The 16921-nt window shown below is 31.6% G+C and overlaps 1 protein-coding gene across 1 annotated transcript in view; it reads left to right on the top strand.

Annotated features, from left to right (window-relative positions):
- LOC140058176 (plexin-B-like) overlaps nt 1-8933 on the top strand; it is a 41052-nt gene extending 32119 nt beyond the window's left edge. Inside the window, exons 29-37 of the mRNA XM_072103736.1 lie at nt 1421-1544; nt 3351-3436; nt 3636-3749; nt 3886-4052; nt 4187-4334; nt 5260-5397; nt 5500-5574; nt 6004-6743; nt 6970-8933. Coding sequence (XP_071959837.1) covers nt 1421-1544; nt 3351-3436; nt 3636-3749; nt 3886-4052; nt 4187-4334; nt 5260-5397; nt 5500-5574; nt 6004-6135 — 984 coding nt within the window. The 3' untranslated portion in view covers nt 6136-6743; nt 6970-8933. The remainder of the gene's footprint in view (nt 1-1420; nt 1545-3350; nt 3437-3635; nt 3750-3885; nt 4053-4186; nt 4335-5259; nt 5398-5499; nt 5575-6003; nt 6744-6969) is intronic.
- Nucleotides 8934-16921: the final 7988 nt, after the last annotated feature.

Genomic DNA, 16921 nt, shown 5'->3' with positions numbered 1-16921 from the left:
TTATTCACAATCAGTAATCCAAATGTCCAACACACTGTGCCCTTATTCACAATCAGTAATCCAATGTCCAACACACTGTGCCCTTATTCACAATCAGTAATCCAATGTCCAACACACTGTGCCCTTATTCACAATCAGTAATCCAATATCCAACACACTGTGCCCTTATTCACAATCAGTAATCCAATGTCCAACACACTGTGCCCTTATTCACAATCAGTAATCCAATGTCCAACACACTCTGCCCTTATTCACAATCAGTAATCCAATGTCCAACACACTGTGCCCTTATTCACAATCAGTAATCCAATGTCCAACACACTGTGCCCTTATTCACAATCAGTAATCCAATATCCAACACACTGTGCCCTTATTCACAATCAGTAATCCAATGTCCAACACACTGAGCCCTTATTCCCAATCAGTAATCCAATGTCCAACACACTGTGCCCTTATTCACAATCAGTAATCCAATGTCCAACACACTGTGCCCTTATTCACAATCAGTAATCCAATGTCCAACACACTGTGCCCTTATTCACAATCAGTAATCCAATGTCCAACACACTGTGCCCTTATTCACAATCAGTAATCCAATATCCAACACACTGTGCCCTTATTCACAATCAGTAATCCAATGTCCAACACACTGTGCCCTTATTCACAATCAATAATCCAATGTCCAACACACTGTGCCCTTATTCACAATCAGTAATCCAATGTCCAACACACTGTGCCCTTATTCACAATCAGTAATCCAATGTCCAACACACTGTGCCCTTATTCACAATCAGTAATCCAATGTCCAACACACTGTGCCCTTATTCACAATCAGTAATCCAATGTCCAACACACTGTGCCCTTATTCACAATCAGTAATCCAATATCCAACACACTGTGCCCTTATTCACAATCAGTAATCCAATGTCCAACACACTGTGCCCTTATTCCCAATCAGTAATCCAATGTCCAACACACTGTGCCCTTATTCACAATCAGTAATCCAATGTCCAACACACTGTGCCCTTATTCACAATCAGTAATCCAATGTCCAGCACACTGTGCCCTTATTCACAATCAGTAATCCAATGTCCAACACACTGTGCCCTTATTCACAATCAGTAATCCAATGTCCAACACACTGTGCCCTTATTCCCAATCAGTAATCCAATGTCCAACACACTGTGCCCTTATTCACAATCAGTAATCCAATGTCCAACACACTGTGCCCTTATTCACAATCAGTAATCCAATGTCCAGCACACTGTGCCCTTATTCACAACGAGTAATCCAATGTCCAACACACTGTGCCCTTATTTATTCTTTTACTCATTTAGCATTATTATTTTTATTATGACTTGCTACCTTTATTATATTATGCTTCTTTGCATATTAATCATGTTGGTTATCAACACTGTAGGTTGCAGACAATGGATGCACTGTAGCTCTTGTCAAGAAGCAGACGGTTGCAAATGCTGACATTGATTTAAATGTTGTCAGTCCAGCAACAGCAACACCTGCAGCTGGTGCAGCTTCTAAGTTTGGTTAGTACAGTATTTGTCTGTAAGTTTTTAGGATTTTGATGAAGTAATGGGAACATCTCTAAAAGACGTGGAATCATAATTAGCCTAAATGAGTTCCAGTTGCCTGTCGTATTGCGGTCTTTCAGCATACTAGGCCCAGGCCTGTTAAGATTAGGCAATGCCTAAGCGTTTTAGCCTTGTTAGGCCTAGGATGTTTGGTCGTTTGTTTACATAATTAACACTAACAGTAGGTGCATTTATAAAATCCATATAAATAATAATATAATAACCAAATGTTACTGTTTTAATCAATGTGAATTAAATGTAGGCCTTGATTATGCTAGGCCTACCTTTTATTTTATTCAAATGACAGGAATCTATTTAGATGTTATATAAAACAAATAATGAATGTTTTATATGAAAGGATGAAAGGTTATATATCAACTCGGCTGTTGCCTCATTGATATATAACCTTTCATCATTCACCTCATGCCATTATTTGTACCATTACACTCATAAACATTCATTATTTGTATATTACTAGATGGTATGCTCGCTTCGCTCGCGTACCATCTAGGTCGTGCCCACGGATGGTTCTCGAATACATATTAATTTCAGCGTAAAAAAACTGGCGATTTCAAATGTACGTACTGCATGACTATAACACATTGTCGTTTACAGAAACAAATAAATAGACACAATGATTTATGTAGTGTACCAAAATTAGCACCCTGTGTGTTTTGTATCTAACATTAGGGTTGAAGGTTGGGGATGAGGATAGATACAAAGAGGAACAATTTTTTAATATATTCTTCATATTAAATTATTCTTTATATTTCTTTATTATCCACTCAGTAACGAAACATTTTTTCATGTTTTATAGGCCTATAAATAGTATACCACTAAATAGAGTAAAACATTTGCGATTTAATACTTTGTTAAAACTGTCACTGTCATAGTCGATTGAAATAGTAAAGTACATGTAACGATACACCACTACGACGTTTATATTTTGTGTAATTATTAATTAATACAAACGTTAAGAAGCAACTGTCAGTAATAAAGTATTATATTATTATGTGTTTATAATCTAAAAGTAGGGGCTACCCACCCACACAGTAATAAAGTTGATTTGTATATTTGTTTATATTATATACAGTACCAATACTCACAATAAGAAACTTGCGATTCAAATGGCGATCAAAAGTGGTTACCTATTTACAGTATTGTATAGCATTTCAATACTATTTATGTTTATTCTCTAAGGGCCCATAAATTTACCTACTTGTGTTAAACCATGGAGGTATGCATCCATGGTTATTAAACCAAATAATTTGGAATGTTCCATTCATCGCAAATCAATACATTTGTATAAACGTATATTTAAATCTATCAAAATAGTAATTTTTAAAGAAAATCGGCCTGTCTTCAACATTATGATGCTGTACTCGAGCTGTTCAACCGGTTTTCAGCCATTAAAAACAATTATCGTAGGAGGAGATAGGAAAATGCGAAGCATCCTCATATTATTGTCTGCGGGTATTTTTCAAGATGGACATCCATTAGACAGTGTATACCACGATCGGAAAACACCCCTATTTGGGGCAAATCGTTAAACCTAAATTCGTTTTAATCGTCAATAACTAATTATCTAACTTAATTTAATTAGTAAACAGGGTTACATCAGGTGGTTAAAATCAGTACCGAAAGTACGAACCAACTTTATATACCATCGAGTAAACATTCTAGAAATAACGCGCGATTTACCGAATTTTGCCCTTACGTAAATTTATATATAGATAGCACTGGTTTTTTTGTTATTTCTAGCGTTTGACAATGCAGCATTGGAACCAGATAATGGTGCGATTTCAATGAAGTCTTTAGAAGAATCTGGAATGAAGCATTATCATCTGGTATCAATATATGTTTTATCTTTGGTGATATCTTTGCATTAGACCTTTTTAAACTTGACATGGTGGTCATCTCATTTCAAATACATGGAACATGTACACTTCATTGAAATATGAAACTTTATTTTAACTATTTTTATCAACTAGTAAAACATTAGTATGTAAAGATAAGTTAATTACAATAAATTTAATTTTATTTTAGACACTAGATAATGTCGGCAGAAGTGATCCTAAAAGAAAAAGTCTCTTCAATATGCATAGAAATGCCAAAAGAGACATCAAAGAAATCAAGTTTCTCAGAGCAATGGCAACAAAGGTAGGTTATCATTTATTTTATATATTTGTTTATTTATTCAGTTTGAAGAGCTTATAAGTGACCAGTCAAAACCTAATTCCCTGATGTCTGCAACACATAACTTTTTAATTGAAAGATTTTATTTTTTGTTATATAGGAAGCTATTAAAGAATATGTGGATGAGATGTTTAATACAATATTTTGGGCATCCAGCTCCCAACCTCCAATTCCTCCATCTGTTAAGTATCTGTTTGATCTATTTGATCAAGAAGCAAAGAAACAAGGTGTTGATGACCTCACGTTGACCACCTGGAAAAATAACAGGTGTGTTCCAAATTGATTTTTTTTTGTCCAATCCATCATTTCAGTGAGTTTTGTATTTTGTTTTTTATATAGGTATTGTTTCTATTTTGACACAGAACATTTTATAGAATGTTTTTTTTTTCTTTTCCTCTTAGCGTACCCTCTAAATTCTGGGTACAGGTTATTAAACACCCTGAATATATATTTGACATCAAGCAGACAGGACCCATAATGGGTACTTTGAGCATTATATCAAGAACATTTATAGAATCTTGCTCACCAAAGAAAATACAACTCACAAAAGTAAGTAGGTTCACTGCCAGGGACCAGTATCGTCCAACATGGTGTTGTAGGCCTAGTAGGTTCACTGCCAGGGACCAGTATCGTCCAACATGGTGTTGTAGGCCTAGTAGGTTCACTGCTAGGGACCAGTATCGTCCAACATGGTGTTGTAGGCCTAGTAGGTTCACTGCCAGGGACCAGTATCGTTCAACATGGTGTTGAAAATGAGCCAACGATACATATCCTTTATTGATCTGATAAAAATCTATATACATCTGCCGCTAGTTATGGTTAGGAAATATTGTACTTAAGCACCCATAGTAAATAGCAGCAGTGGTTACTGATACAAACAATAAATCATACATTTTTTTTACCTTCAAACAATTGCCAAACATATTAAGGTAATGATTTTATAGTTTTATTTGTATGGTTTGTGTTTCGTTTTTTATTTCATATATTATTGGCTTTTTTTCTTGCCAAAAATGTCAAGGCAATGTTTTATGGTTTTATTTTATGGTTTATTTTTGGTTATTAAATTTATACATTGTTTTTGTTGTTGTTCATTTTAATTTTCAAACTATTGCCACAAATGTCAAGGCAATTTGTTTTATGAATAAATTAATACTCATTAATTTATTTCAATATCGTTTTTTATTTCATATATTATTGTTTTTTTTTTTCTTTCCCAAAATGTCAATGCAATGTTTTTATGGTTTTATTATAGTTTTTGTTTGTTTTTAATTGTATACATTTGTTTTGTTCATTTTACCTTCAAACTATCGCCACAAATGTCAAGGCAATGTGTTTTATGAATAGATTAATACTCATTACTTTATTTTAATAACTATATTATATGTTCATTGTTTTTTAATTAATTACTTTATGTCAAGAGCAACCAAATTTTCAAAATTAGGATTTTATTCGATGTATTTATTTTATTTCAAAGGAATCTGAAGTAAACCGTTTGCTGTATACAAAAGAAATGCCACACTACAGAAGTCTTGTTGACAATTTCTATAAGAAGGTTCAGACAGCGGAGTTCCAGCGTGCAAGCTTTGTCCAAGAACTACACAATTCTGGCAAAGTAAGAATAATAGTTTTTTTTATATGTTGTTCAAACATTTCCAGAATATTTAAAATAAAAGTTTTGTGAGTTTAATTTAATGAATTTATATTTTAAAAATAGAATTTCAGAGATATTTTTAGCCGAACCAGTACACTTGAGCACCTTTTCACCTATCTAAAAGACCACACAGATAAGGTAAGTTTCAATATTCTAATGGAACAGCCAAACATTTTTTTTATGTATTTTTTATTTTCTTTGCAATCCATTAAAAACCAATCCGTGTTTTGATATTGTAGCTTCTCTTCCTATCAGTTCTGTGACTTTTCCAAATTCTAACATCAAGACACATTCTTAATTATTTTAACAGTTTTTTGTATACAGTACTTCCCTGAATGATATCTTTCATAAGCCTGTTCTTTCTTTATATTCATCATAACATGGTCACACACCAAAGTTGATGCTGACACCCTTTTGTTATACAATTTTGATCAGGTTCTATGATAATTTACCAGCTGTAAATGAAGGCCTTTTGCGTTCAGAATTCCTCATAATTCGATGCAATAAAAATGTTTGTCCTTTTTCTTAAACTGAACCTCACATAATGTTGTGTTTGTTTTAATACAGCTTACAAGTCTTCTCCAGCAAGACGAGGGATATGAAACACAACGCAATTTACGTCAGTTGCGGAGCGTCTTTGCAGAACCTAACGAAGAATCATCTACCAGTCAAAATTCTAAAAATCCTTATGTTCATTAAACAGTAATTATGTTGCAAGTCACTTTATCACTGTACTCAATGTTTTACGTCCTTACTTTGTGCCATGCTCAATGCTCATAATTTGTACAACATTGTAGTCAAATATAAACAGTAAACTTCACATTTATGTACTATTCTGTATGTGCATTTCTTAGACATTTCATACTCATAAATTCTATACAATACAAGCAACTAAATTATTAAATTGTAGTAAAGTTGCATAAAATCAGTTTAGTTTCCCAAATTGACAAACCCAGTTAAATAAAACACTTAAAGATCTGATGAAATTGTTATAATATCAGATGAGAAGTGCAGTGCAGTTAAACATATATTAATATTAAAATATATAACATATATTAATATTAAAACATATAACATATATTAATATTAAAATATATAACATATATTAATATTAAAATATATAACATTATATTAATATTAAAATATATAACATATATTAATATTAAAATATCATTAAATATTGTATGCACTTAGGTATTTTAATATTATTCATATTTTACAAAATCATCTGCTGTATACTAGAAAATAATCAAACTGAAGAGGGCATTGTTGTTCCAGAAGTTCTACGACCATTTGTGCCTAGTGAGGTAAAAATTAATTTTGTTTAAGTAAAAGAAAAACAAACCCTCCAAAGACATTTTGTTTGCATACGTTGAGTCGTTGTAGCCATGTCTGGTTTCATTATAGTTTGATTTCAGCACTTTGTAGAGTGTACCGATTGTTATTCTTCAGGAGTTGAAACTAAGATAATTTGTTTTTTGTATATAAATATTGTATATGTAGCTCATGTATATGGTGTTGTGTTTATTGCAGGCTTGAAAGAATTAATTAAATTCACTAAATCAGCACCAATTGAAGAACAACAAGGAAAGAAACAGAAGAAACAAAAAGAAGGAGGAAAGAAAAAAGGAAAAACAGAAGATGTCTCTGCCAAGATTGAAGACATGAAACTAGAATAACAATATTAAAAAAGATGTTTATTGGCCAAATACTTCATTAAGATACTGCACTAACGCATGACCATTGTAAAGTACAACAAATAACAAATGTTCAAGTCAATCAATCACATTAAAAAAGAATACAGCAACATTCCTTTTTTTTAACCCACTTTCCTAAATGTTATTATGTTGCTTTCTGTCAAAAACTAGATCCCAACCAAAAAGTGGAACAGAAAATGTTGGCCGAAAATCACAGCAGTTGTAGGCTGTGTACTTGGTTTAGATTGTTGGTAATTGGTTTCATATGATGACTAGGTCATTTATATTCAATCGCAAATCGTAACTAGATTGTTGATATTTTGTCACATATATAATAACTAGATCAATTAGTGACTAGCGATATTTAGTCACATGTAGTGACTAGTGATATTTGGTCACATGTAGTGACTAGCGATATTTGGTCACACGTAGTGTCTAGCGATTTTTGGTCACACGTAGTGTCTAGCGATATTTGGTGACACGTAGTGACTAGCGATATTTGGTGACACGTAGTGACTAGCGATATTTGGTGACACGTAGTGACTAGCGATATTTGGTGACACGTAGTGACTAGCGATATTTGGTGACATGTAGTGACTAGCGATATTTGGTGACACGTAGTGACTAGCGATATTTGGTGACACGTAGTGACTAGCGATATTTGGTCACACGTAGTGTCTAGCGATTTTTGGTCACACGTAGTGACTAGCGATATTTGGTGACATGTAGTGACTAGCGATATTTGGTGACACGTAGTGATTAGCGATATTTGGTGACACGTAGTGATTAGCGATATTTGGTGACACGTAGTGACTAGCGATATTTGGTGACACGTAGTGACTAGCGATATTTGGTGACACGTAGTGACTAGCGATATTTGGTGACACGTAGTGACTAGCGATATTTGGTTACACGTAGTGACTAGCGATATTTGGTGACACGTAGTGACTAGCGATATCTTGTTTATATATTCAGGTCACATGTATAAACTAGATCACTATTCATTTGTTTACTATTTAGGTCATGTGATTCAAACAAAATGTCGACAAAAAGTAAAATTTAAAAAAAGATAAAAACAGTATCATTTGCAGCACGAAATTTTCACCAAATAACTGTTACTTATTTGCTTGGGTTGAGCAAAGCAATGAGCAGTCTCTAATTTGTGTATTTTTGGCAAATTTTAATGTTAAAATGTAAATTTAATTTAAATGAAGAGTCGTTTTTTAAGTTTAAACACAGTTTAGAGCAACATTTTATAGATTTTTAACTGTTCATATTTTTATTAACATGATTGTACCTACTTTGAATTTTTACCTTTTTAACTTTTATACAATCAGAATTTTTAACTTTTATACAATCAGAATTTTTAACTTTTATACAATCAGAATTTTTAACTTTAATACAATCATAATTTTTAACTTTTATACAATCAGAATTTTTAACTTTTATACAATCAGACTTTTTAACTTTTACACAATCAGATTGTTCAGATAGCAATTGCATTTTTATTACACTTTTGTTAACATTTTATTATACCATATTTTCTATGTATTTTTCTAAATTTGTTAAATGTCGGTTTTATTGTATCGTTCAAGTTGACAGGAGCTGGTCAAGCACATCACAAGATGACAGTTTTATACTTTTGCTTTTCCGCTACTCCCCTGTTATACTTATATGTTTGTTTTTTTGCTATGTAGAAAGATTGAAAATAAATAAATAAATAAATAAACGATGTGTCTATAAAATTGTTATGGGCATAACAGTTGAATGCATTACTTAATCACCCTTTTCACAGTACATTTAAATACCGTATTTATTCGTATAAACGTCTTTTTATTGTTTGCATCTGAAAGTGCATAATACAGTCCAATGACCAACAAAAACGTGAAAGTCATCAGCAGTTATTCAATTCAATTTCTTTTTATTTCGGAAATATCATCCATATTAATAAACGTATAAACAAAACAAAAATCGTAAGCTCTAAACTTAAGTATATAGAATGCTTCTCCATCTACAATACATTTTGGAGTTATGGAGCATATTTTTGCAAACACAAGCAACAAGGATGTTACCACTATTCAACATACGTTGCATGAAACTTCCATAGGTAGATTTTCGCATGTACTCATTAAAGGAAGGGTCACCATGTTCAATAAACATTGCACTGGCACTACTACTTCTAGAGACATTAAATATACGGCACAGAGCATTATTGTAACATACATTAAGAGATCTAATATTTTTCATACGATAGTTACCGTACACCAAAGGGCAGCACAATACATATTAATACAGTAAGATCTAAAGAGACAACATTTAACATTGGTAATAGCATTTCATAAATTTGCGATTGAGTGAGTTGCTTCTAATACACAAAGATCTGTACTGACTTTGAATGTCAGCCTCATCACTGCAATCACACATAAGAATATGACCAAGGTAGGTACCTTTCTCAATATAAGCAAATTTTTTACCAAAAAGTTTAGTAATAGAATTACCTTCAAGTTTGCAAGTACGAGGACAGAAGCACATACAAAAAGATTTCTTATCATTAAATAAAACATCATTCTCTTACGAAAACTCTTCACAAACATGTACCAATTGCTGGAGACCAGCAACTACTTGTACTGTTTATAAGTTCAATGCACTAGTTTTACTGCAGTATGTTATCTTTCCTTAGTCTGGGTTCTAGAAAGGGTTTTGACTTATTATTAGTAAAAAGATAAATATTTTGGCACATATGGCTTTTTATACGTATCCTATTTGAGCTCGTAACATCGAAATGCCGACTGGTGAACTATATAAAAAAGAATTTGGGACAAGTCTAACCTTTCCTCTGTAAATGCGTACATTTTGAATATCATAAAGTACTGTAACAATGAAAGAGTGTATAATCTTAAGAAATAATCGTGTACGCAAAACTTAAAAATGCATTATCACCCAAAATCATGAAAGAATTAAGACATTCACTTCCGTAGAATAAAAAATCCCAAACAAAATTATTTCACTACAAAAGGAGACAAAATAAACTGTTAAATTTAAGTTTTCAAGTAATATTTTTTTTTCGATCCAACTGTTGGTCAAAGTGAACAATATGTGACTTTAAAATGTTTTTTTGGAATTATTTTTGGTCTCTTTGTTTGAAATTTAACTTTGGATTTTAGATATACAGTATTATTTAAATAATGTATTTGTATTCGGATTTATGTAGTGGGATATAACGATTATTATAATTACATTTCGCATGTATCACGTTTAAAATCTCATTACTGTAAAGAATGCTATGAACTTTAAAAATAAATATAATAATGAACATTAGTTCGCTATGTATTTCTTTGTGTGGCAAATTTGTACGGCCAATCACTGAGAAACTTATTTGTCTACAACTTACATTTACAACATTCTAATTTTTATCATAAATTACATTCTTCGATGAAATTTAACAAAAGTATACCTTCTGTTAATGTGCATCATAGAAACAACAATGTTTCTATTTTCTATACGTGGTAAATTCCAATTATTAGTACAAGAAGCCGCATATAACAACATAACGCTGTGTGGTATGTCACACATTGTGGCTTCTTAATTAAACAATTAATTAACAAATAAAAAATCCGGCTCTATAGCTTTGAGGACATGTCGCTGTAGTATATTCATGCCAAATCCCAGCTCAATACTACAACGAATAAGGGAGGAGTAGTACTTTATAAATCGCACTTTTTACTTAATAGTGTCCAGATGGAGGAGAAAATGAGTAAGTCCTAGACTCGGGTACCCCGAGTAAAAAAAGAGAGCAGAAAACAATTTTACTTGAGAAAACAATAACTATGACATGCCCTCAGTGGAAGTTTTAGAAGATAATGTGAAAAAAGATCAGATGGGATTGAGTGGTCATAGTATACATTGTAAGGTAGGAATCATGCATGTTATATTTAATATTCTATTATCCGATCATTTATTTACCTTGTAATGAAATAACCACAGTCTCACTGAGAATTGTGCCTGCGATATTCCAAACACGGCAAACATACCTTTAATACAAAAACACACCTTAAAGTTTATTTTAAAAAATAAGATCTGAGAAAAAAAGAAGACAATATTACCTTGTTTTTAGGTGTTTATATTTTCTGGTATTGCATGATTCATATACTTAAAAGCCCGACCGAAAGACGAATCAAAGAAAGAATGAGGATGTTCAATAGATAATGATAAAAACTAATTATGCCTACGTTGCTGACAAATCCATTAGTTCGTAAACTGCTTGTCTAGTAGATGGCTCTGTAACTGGTACGTATTTATCTGCTTCAGTGAATTTCCCCCATTGAACAATCGCTGCTGGAACTCCAGACGCTACACAATACAATGTGACACTTTCTTCTGAATTGATGTTCATTGAACTACTGACTGACGTAATGATTGGTGCAACTAAATTGTAAATGATAATGATAATATGCAATGGTATTTGAAAAAAATACGATGCAATATTTGTACTTATTACATATTCATAATGCATTAATAATAATTAGTTAGGCTGTGCTGTTAAAAATTAGCACAATTATTTATACTAATTCTTCTCTGGTTTCGTATTTCACAATATCAGAATGGTAAAGAATTATTAATTATAATTATTTTGATAATTATTTTGATAACGATTAAATGTTTAAAAATTTAATTAAAAAAAAATGTTAACACAAAATTAAAAATATTAATTTCATTGTTCTACATACCGATGCACTTGCCATACAACTCGTCAATAACACTATCTATTGAAGTCATCTCACAATTATATTTATCTTCACTTGCTCGTACCCATTCTGCATATCTATCAATACATACATCCTTACAGTCTGATATAAATGACCTTATAGTGAGAGTTATGCAAGATTGTTCATCTTGACTCAAACAAGTGATCGGTGAAAGTAATTTGTGTTCTCCACCGCTATCAGGAAGAAAGGATAACGAAACAAGCTGGCCATTTTGTTCGAAATTGTGGAGATCAGTCAGGTTTTTTTCGAAGAATGTTTCATCGTCTTTGAGATATACCTGAAATTATTTGTTATGATGTAAACAAAAGTACCTAAAATGTTGAATATTCCATAAACAATGATTATGATAGAAGAAAGGGTTATTTCTGGTATTAAAAGAAAAAAAAAAACAAGTTTCAATATGTAATCAGAGAGTCCACTAATAAGTTTTATAATAATATAAAACAAACTTATGATTCAATATTTAAAACTTTTCCTAGGTCAAACTTTTCCCAGGCGTTTTCTGTTAATTGCTAATTTGTTATTTATGTTTGGTTCATGATTTGTTTATTTTATTAATTTTAATTATCACTTTTTATAATACATATATCAATGTTTAAAACTATCATATCAATATGTAATGATCATCAACATGATCTCATCAAGATTTTATTAGTTGGAGTTACAGAATTTTTTCTATTTAAAGTGTTAATATATAAATAAGGGATGAAATATATTTGTATTACTACTTACTTACCTTAATCGAAATTGAAAACATTAATATTCTTTAGTTGAAAGCAATTTAGAGAAAGTACTTTATTATGAATACTAATAATTAAGAATAATATTATGATAACAATTTTTCTTACCCTGAAATGAATAACTGGAATGATAATGACTGTCGGATCAGGTGAAAGTAAGGCTACAAACAGTGTTCCGTCTTCTGCAATCTCATTCCCAATGTATGCAGATATATTAACTCCGACCTATGAAACAAAACATGTTTTTATTAAAGTAACTTAACAGGTAAATTGCAGCGCATTTTGCAGTTTTATTGTAGTTATCAACTTTTTAAACAAAATAATGAAAAATATTTCAAATAACATAAAAAGACAACATTAATGTAATCGAAATGCGATTTGTGTCTTTAGGAGGGCCCTGCGTCATCAAAACACGTTGTGCTAACATAGTACTTCGCGACTGTACAGATCATCATGAGCGAATTGTTCGGCACAGATTGCAACTTCATTCCCCTCTATCTTCAAGTAGGCTGGAGCCGCCGTTTAAATATTTTTTTAGAGAATATTTGTAGATTGATATACATCTGCTTCAAACTTCGAACTTCGTTTTAAATTAATTAACTACATTTCCATATATATTCTGTGCCTGTGATGTATACATATAGTATAGTACGTTGTATTTTCCTTAATAATTTATTTACTACATGAAAACATTTTTGTAATGTATTTGTAAAGTTAAGGGTGCCACAGATTAAAAGCTTTGCTTGCTTATGGTTATCCTATTTTCACACTTTTTTTTATAGAGATTTGTGTGAAAAATAAAGAATAATATTCAATCAATCAAAAATCACTTTGCAATTTCTAGTAATAAATATTCATATTGGCTTAAGTCAAGTTAATTAAATTGATTATGTACGTACCCTTGCTATCATGTTCTTAGCTTCTGGGAAATCAAATCTAAAATTAAATAGATTTTTCGAACTTTCTATCGCCGGAAAGCCGTGAAGTTGTTGAAGTTCACCGCATATTGCTGTCATATTGTCCAAAATTTGCAACAAATCGTCACATTCTTTATCTTAAATATAAAAATAATATATATGCGTTAGCCATATTTGATAAAATGCATTAGATGACTTTACTTTTCTACACTATCATCCACATTTTGTATCTAATACAATTCTATTGATAATGAATATATATATATATATAAAGCTTTACTTGGCGAATGCTTTTAAAGACCGGCTTTGAAAATGTAATAGTTTGTGAAAAAAGGTAATGTTAGAGTTTGATAACCGTTAAAATAGAAAACCTAAACAGGCTAATGAATAGTTCTCACTTTGACATTCGTCTGGTTCATCAGAATTATCTGCACAGTCATACGGCACATTATCACACATCTTGCTAAGTGAGATACACTCACCACTTTCACAGTTGAATTCATTTTGACCACATTTAACTATAAAAAGTAATTAAATCAAATATTTAAAAACAAGATAAATCAATAAATCGCTACTGAAAGGGTAGAACTGTGAAGAAATGCGTGCAATATAAAATACATTAGCTTAATCGTATGCCAACACAATTTTTTCTTTAATGGTATTTAGCCTACATGAAAATGTCATAAAGATTGCAGAATATTATGCAGAGTACTTTTTAGAATCAATTCAAAATATAAACAATTTTAAATTAAAATGAATACAGGAATTCAATAACGCTGTTGTTCCTGTGTACAAAAACAGTTACTAATGCTGTTCTATTTTGCATGGCTTTGATTATGAAGAGTAACATTATAATTTGATTGTTACTTTTCCATGAAAACCTCATTATTTTATAATATTGTCAACAACAACATTTATTTAGAAACATTTCATGAAATAAAAACAGCATACATTAATTACAATAACTTAAAATAGTACAATTAAATAAGAACTGTTTCTGGGATCAGAAAAAGAAGTAAAAGAACTTGTCAAATACAAAAAAAAAAGCAATTGCATGACAATATAAATAGCTAATAGTAGTTCTATAAATTATAATCCTAAAAAAATTTATAAATGTTTTAGATATTTCATTTAACAAATAAAAAATCTAATTATAATGGCAGGACATTTCATTATTATCAAGGTTTTTCCAATTTATTATTAGTATTCTGTGTGGCGGTGTAGGTTTTTCACAACAATGCATAAACATTGAATAAAAATCAAATGTAAAAGTAACAAACCAATTTTTCCTGTGCAAGTTGGACCTCTGAAACCAGGTGGACATGCGCAATAAAAGTCATCGGTTACAGTTTGAATTTCAAAAATCATTTCATAAGGCTGAACAACAATGCCTCCATTTCTACAAGGATTTGTTGCACTGTTATCTGTAAAAAATGTAATAAATGTATCAATTTAACAATAACTCTTTTACAGTTAAGGCAGTAATAAGTCAGCTAATGAATTGTTTCACTGCATAATTATAATAAATAATTCAATAATTCCTTCATTTATTTAATCCAGGTTAGAGTTTAACGCGCCTTTATGTTTCATGGTGGAACTTGATTAGGTCAATGGATAGAAAAGGTTAATGAAGAAGTATAGAAATAACCAAGAAAGAGAGAAACGATATTAATAATTAATTTCCAAACAATACAATATTTTTTTTGTACTAAGTGGGATTTGATGGCTTTTGTAGTATTGATGGCTCTGGAGTGGTTTTTTGACATATTGGGATGTTTTTGACATATCGGGATGCTTGGTCGTTTTTTGATTACTGTAACGTTTACTTTTAATTTGTTTAACTAGAGGGTGAGCTCGCTTCGCTCGCTCCCCCTCTAGGAAGTGTAGACGATGGTTCTCGGAATGATAATGTTCTCCTTATACATTTTCTGTCGGTTACCATTATTGAAAATGCTTGACATTCGTAAAACTAAACTACTTTGTTTCACAGTGTTTTAGATGATTAATAACATTTTAAAGTATAGTTTTTATTGTTTGGTAGGGCCCTTTGGGGAGGCGGAGGTCATTTGAGGGAGGTGCTTATTCGAGGGATATACCGTATGTTAAATTTTTTAGTTCTAATAATATGGTAACATTTATAATCAAATGAAATCCTCTCATAGATATGAAAAGTGGTAAAAAAGAATAACAAATTTTTGGTAAATTGCAGATAACAGTGCGGTGAATTCTACTACAAATAGTATAATTGTGTTATTATAAATATGTGGATGGACGTTTATTAGATAGTTGGGTTGTGGGGGGGGGGGGGGTTATTATTCAAAGTGATGTTTTATTGGAGAGGCGTTTATTCAAATGAATACCATCCTAATAATTATTAATACATTATTTAATTTAATCATCTTTTGAAACTAACTGCCGTGACAGAGTGGGCCCAAGAAAGAAGACATTACGGCATTACGGCTTGCAACATGGGCAGACATCTCGGTCCTAACGGGACACAGGAAGATAGCCTACAGTTATTCCTGCAAGCTTACTCAATAAAACTCAGCTATCGGGATTTCACTCGAAAAATGTCTTATCAAATCTCCCTATGTAATTTTATAATACTATTTCCCACAATATATTCTGATTCTTTATGGCGTATATTTAATTTGATCTTTATTAATTTGCAGTATAATTCCTATTATTTAACTACTGTACCTTCACACACGTGTGGTATGTTTTAAAATAAACAAAAAACTGAATGGCTATGATTAATGGCCAATTTTTTTTTTCGTCTTCTAAAGGGACACTGTATTGATTGATGGAAAGTGCCTGTTTCCAGTCACCTTTAAGGTCAAATCTATTATTTTAACTGCTCCCTTGTGTATAAAAGAGAGAAAATATTTGAAACTAAGTTGAACTTATCTTAAACCCGGAAATTACTTTGACCGGGAAGAATTGAAATTGAGAGGAAAATCCAATGTTGAAATCATAAATGTTGTTAAAAAACTCTTTATAAAATCTTCCTAAGATATAAATATGGAACAATAGCGTCGGCGTGCACACTAATGTTATCAAATCTACGTTTCGCGGTACATCTCGGATAGATAAGGTAGGTATCCAAGGCGGAGATTTGTAGAGAAGTTTTTGCATTGTGCTCGCCTATGTCAGAATTAACCATAATTTATATATAGATGCAAAGACATCACACATCAATCTTAATAGAGAGACGCAACATAACGACGTAATGCAACCTCATTTGACCAATCACAAGCGGTGGGTTATTCGAATTCATTGGTCAGCTCGTTCCTTGCATTGCGTCTCTAGAGGAACTTCCAAGCTTTAGCTAATTTTACATTGTCAATATTTGTACTAGAAGAAAA

This window comes from Antedon mediterranea, chromosome 9 (assembly GCF_964355755.1).
Source record: "Antedon mediterranea chromosome 9, ecAntMedi1.1, whole genome shotgun sequence".
In the NCBI taxonomy this organism is placed as follows: domain Eukaryota; kingdom Metazoa; phylum Echinodermata; class Crinoidea; order Comatulida; family Antedonidae; genus Antedon; species Antedon mediterranea.
The sequence above is the reverse complement of the archived record's forward strand: the minus strand, read 5'-3'. Positions and strand labels throughout refer to the sequence as shown.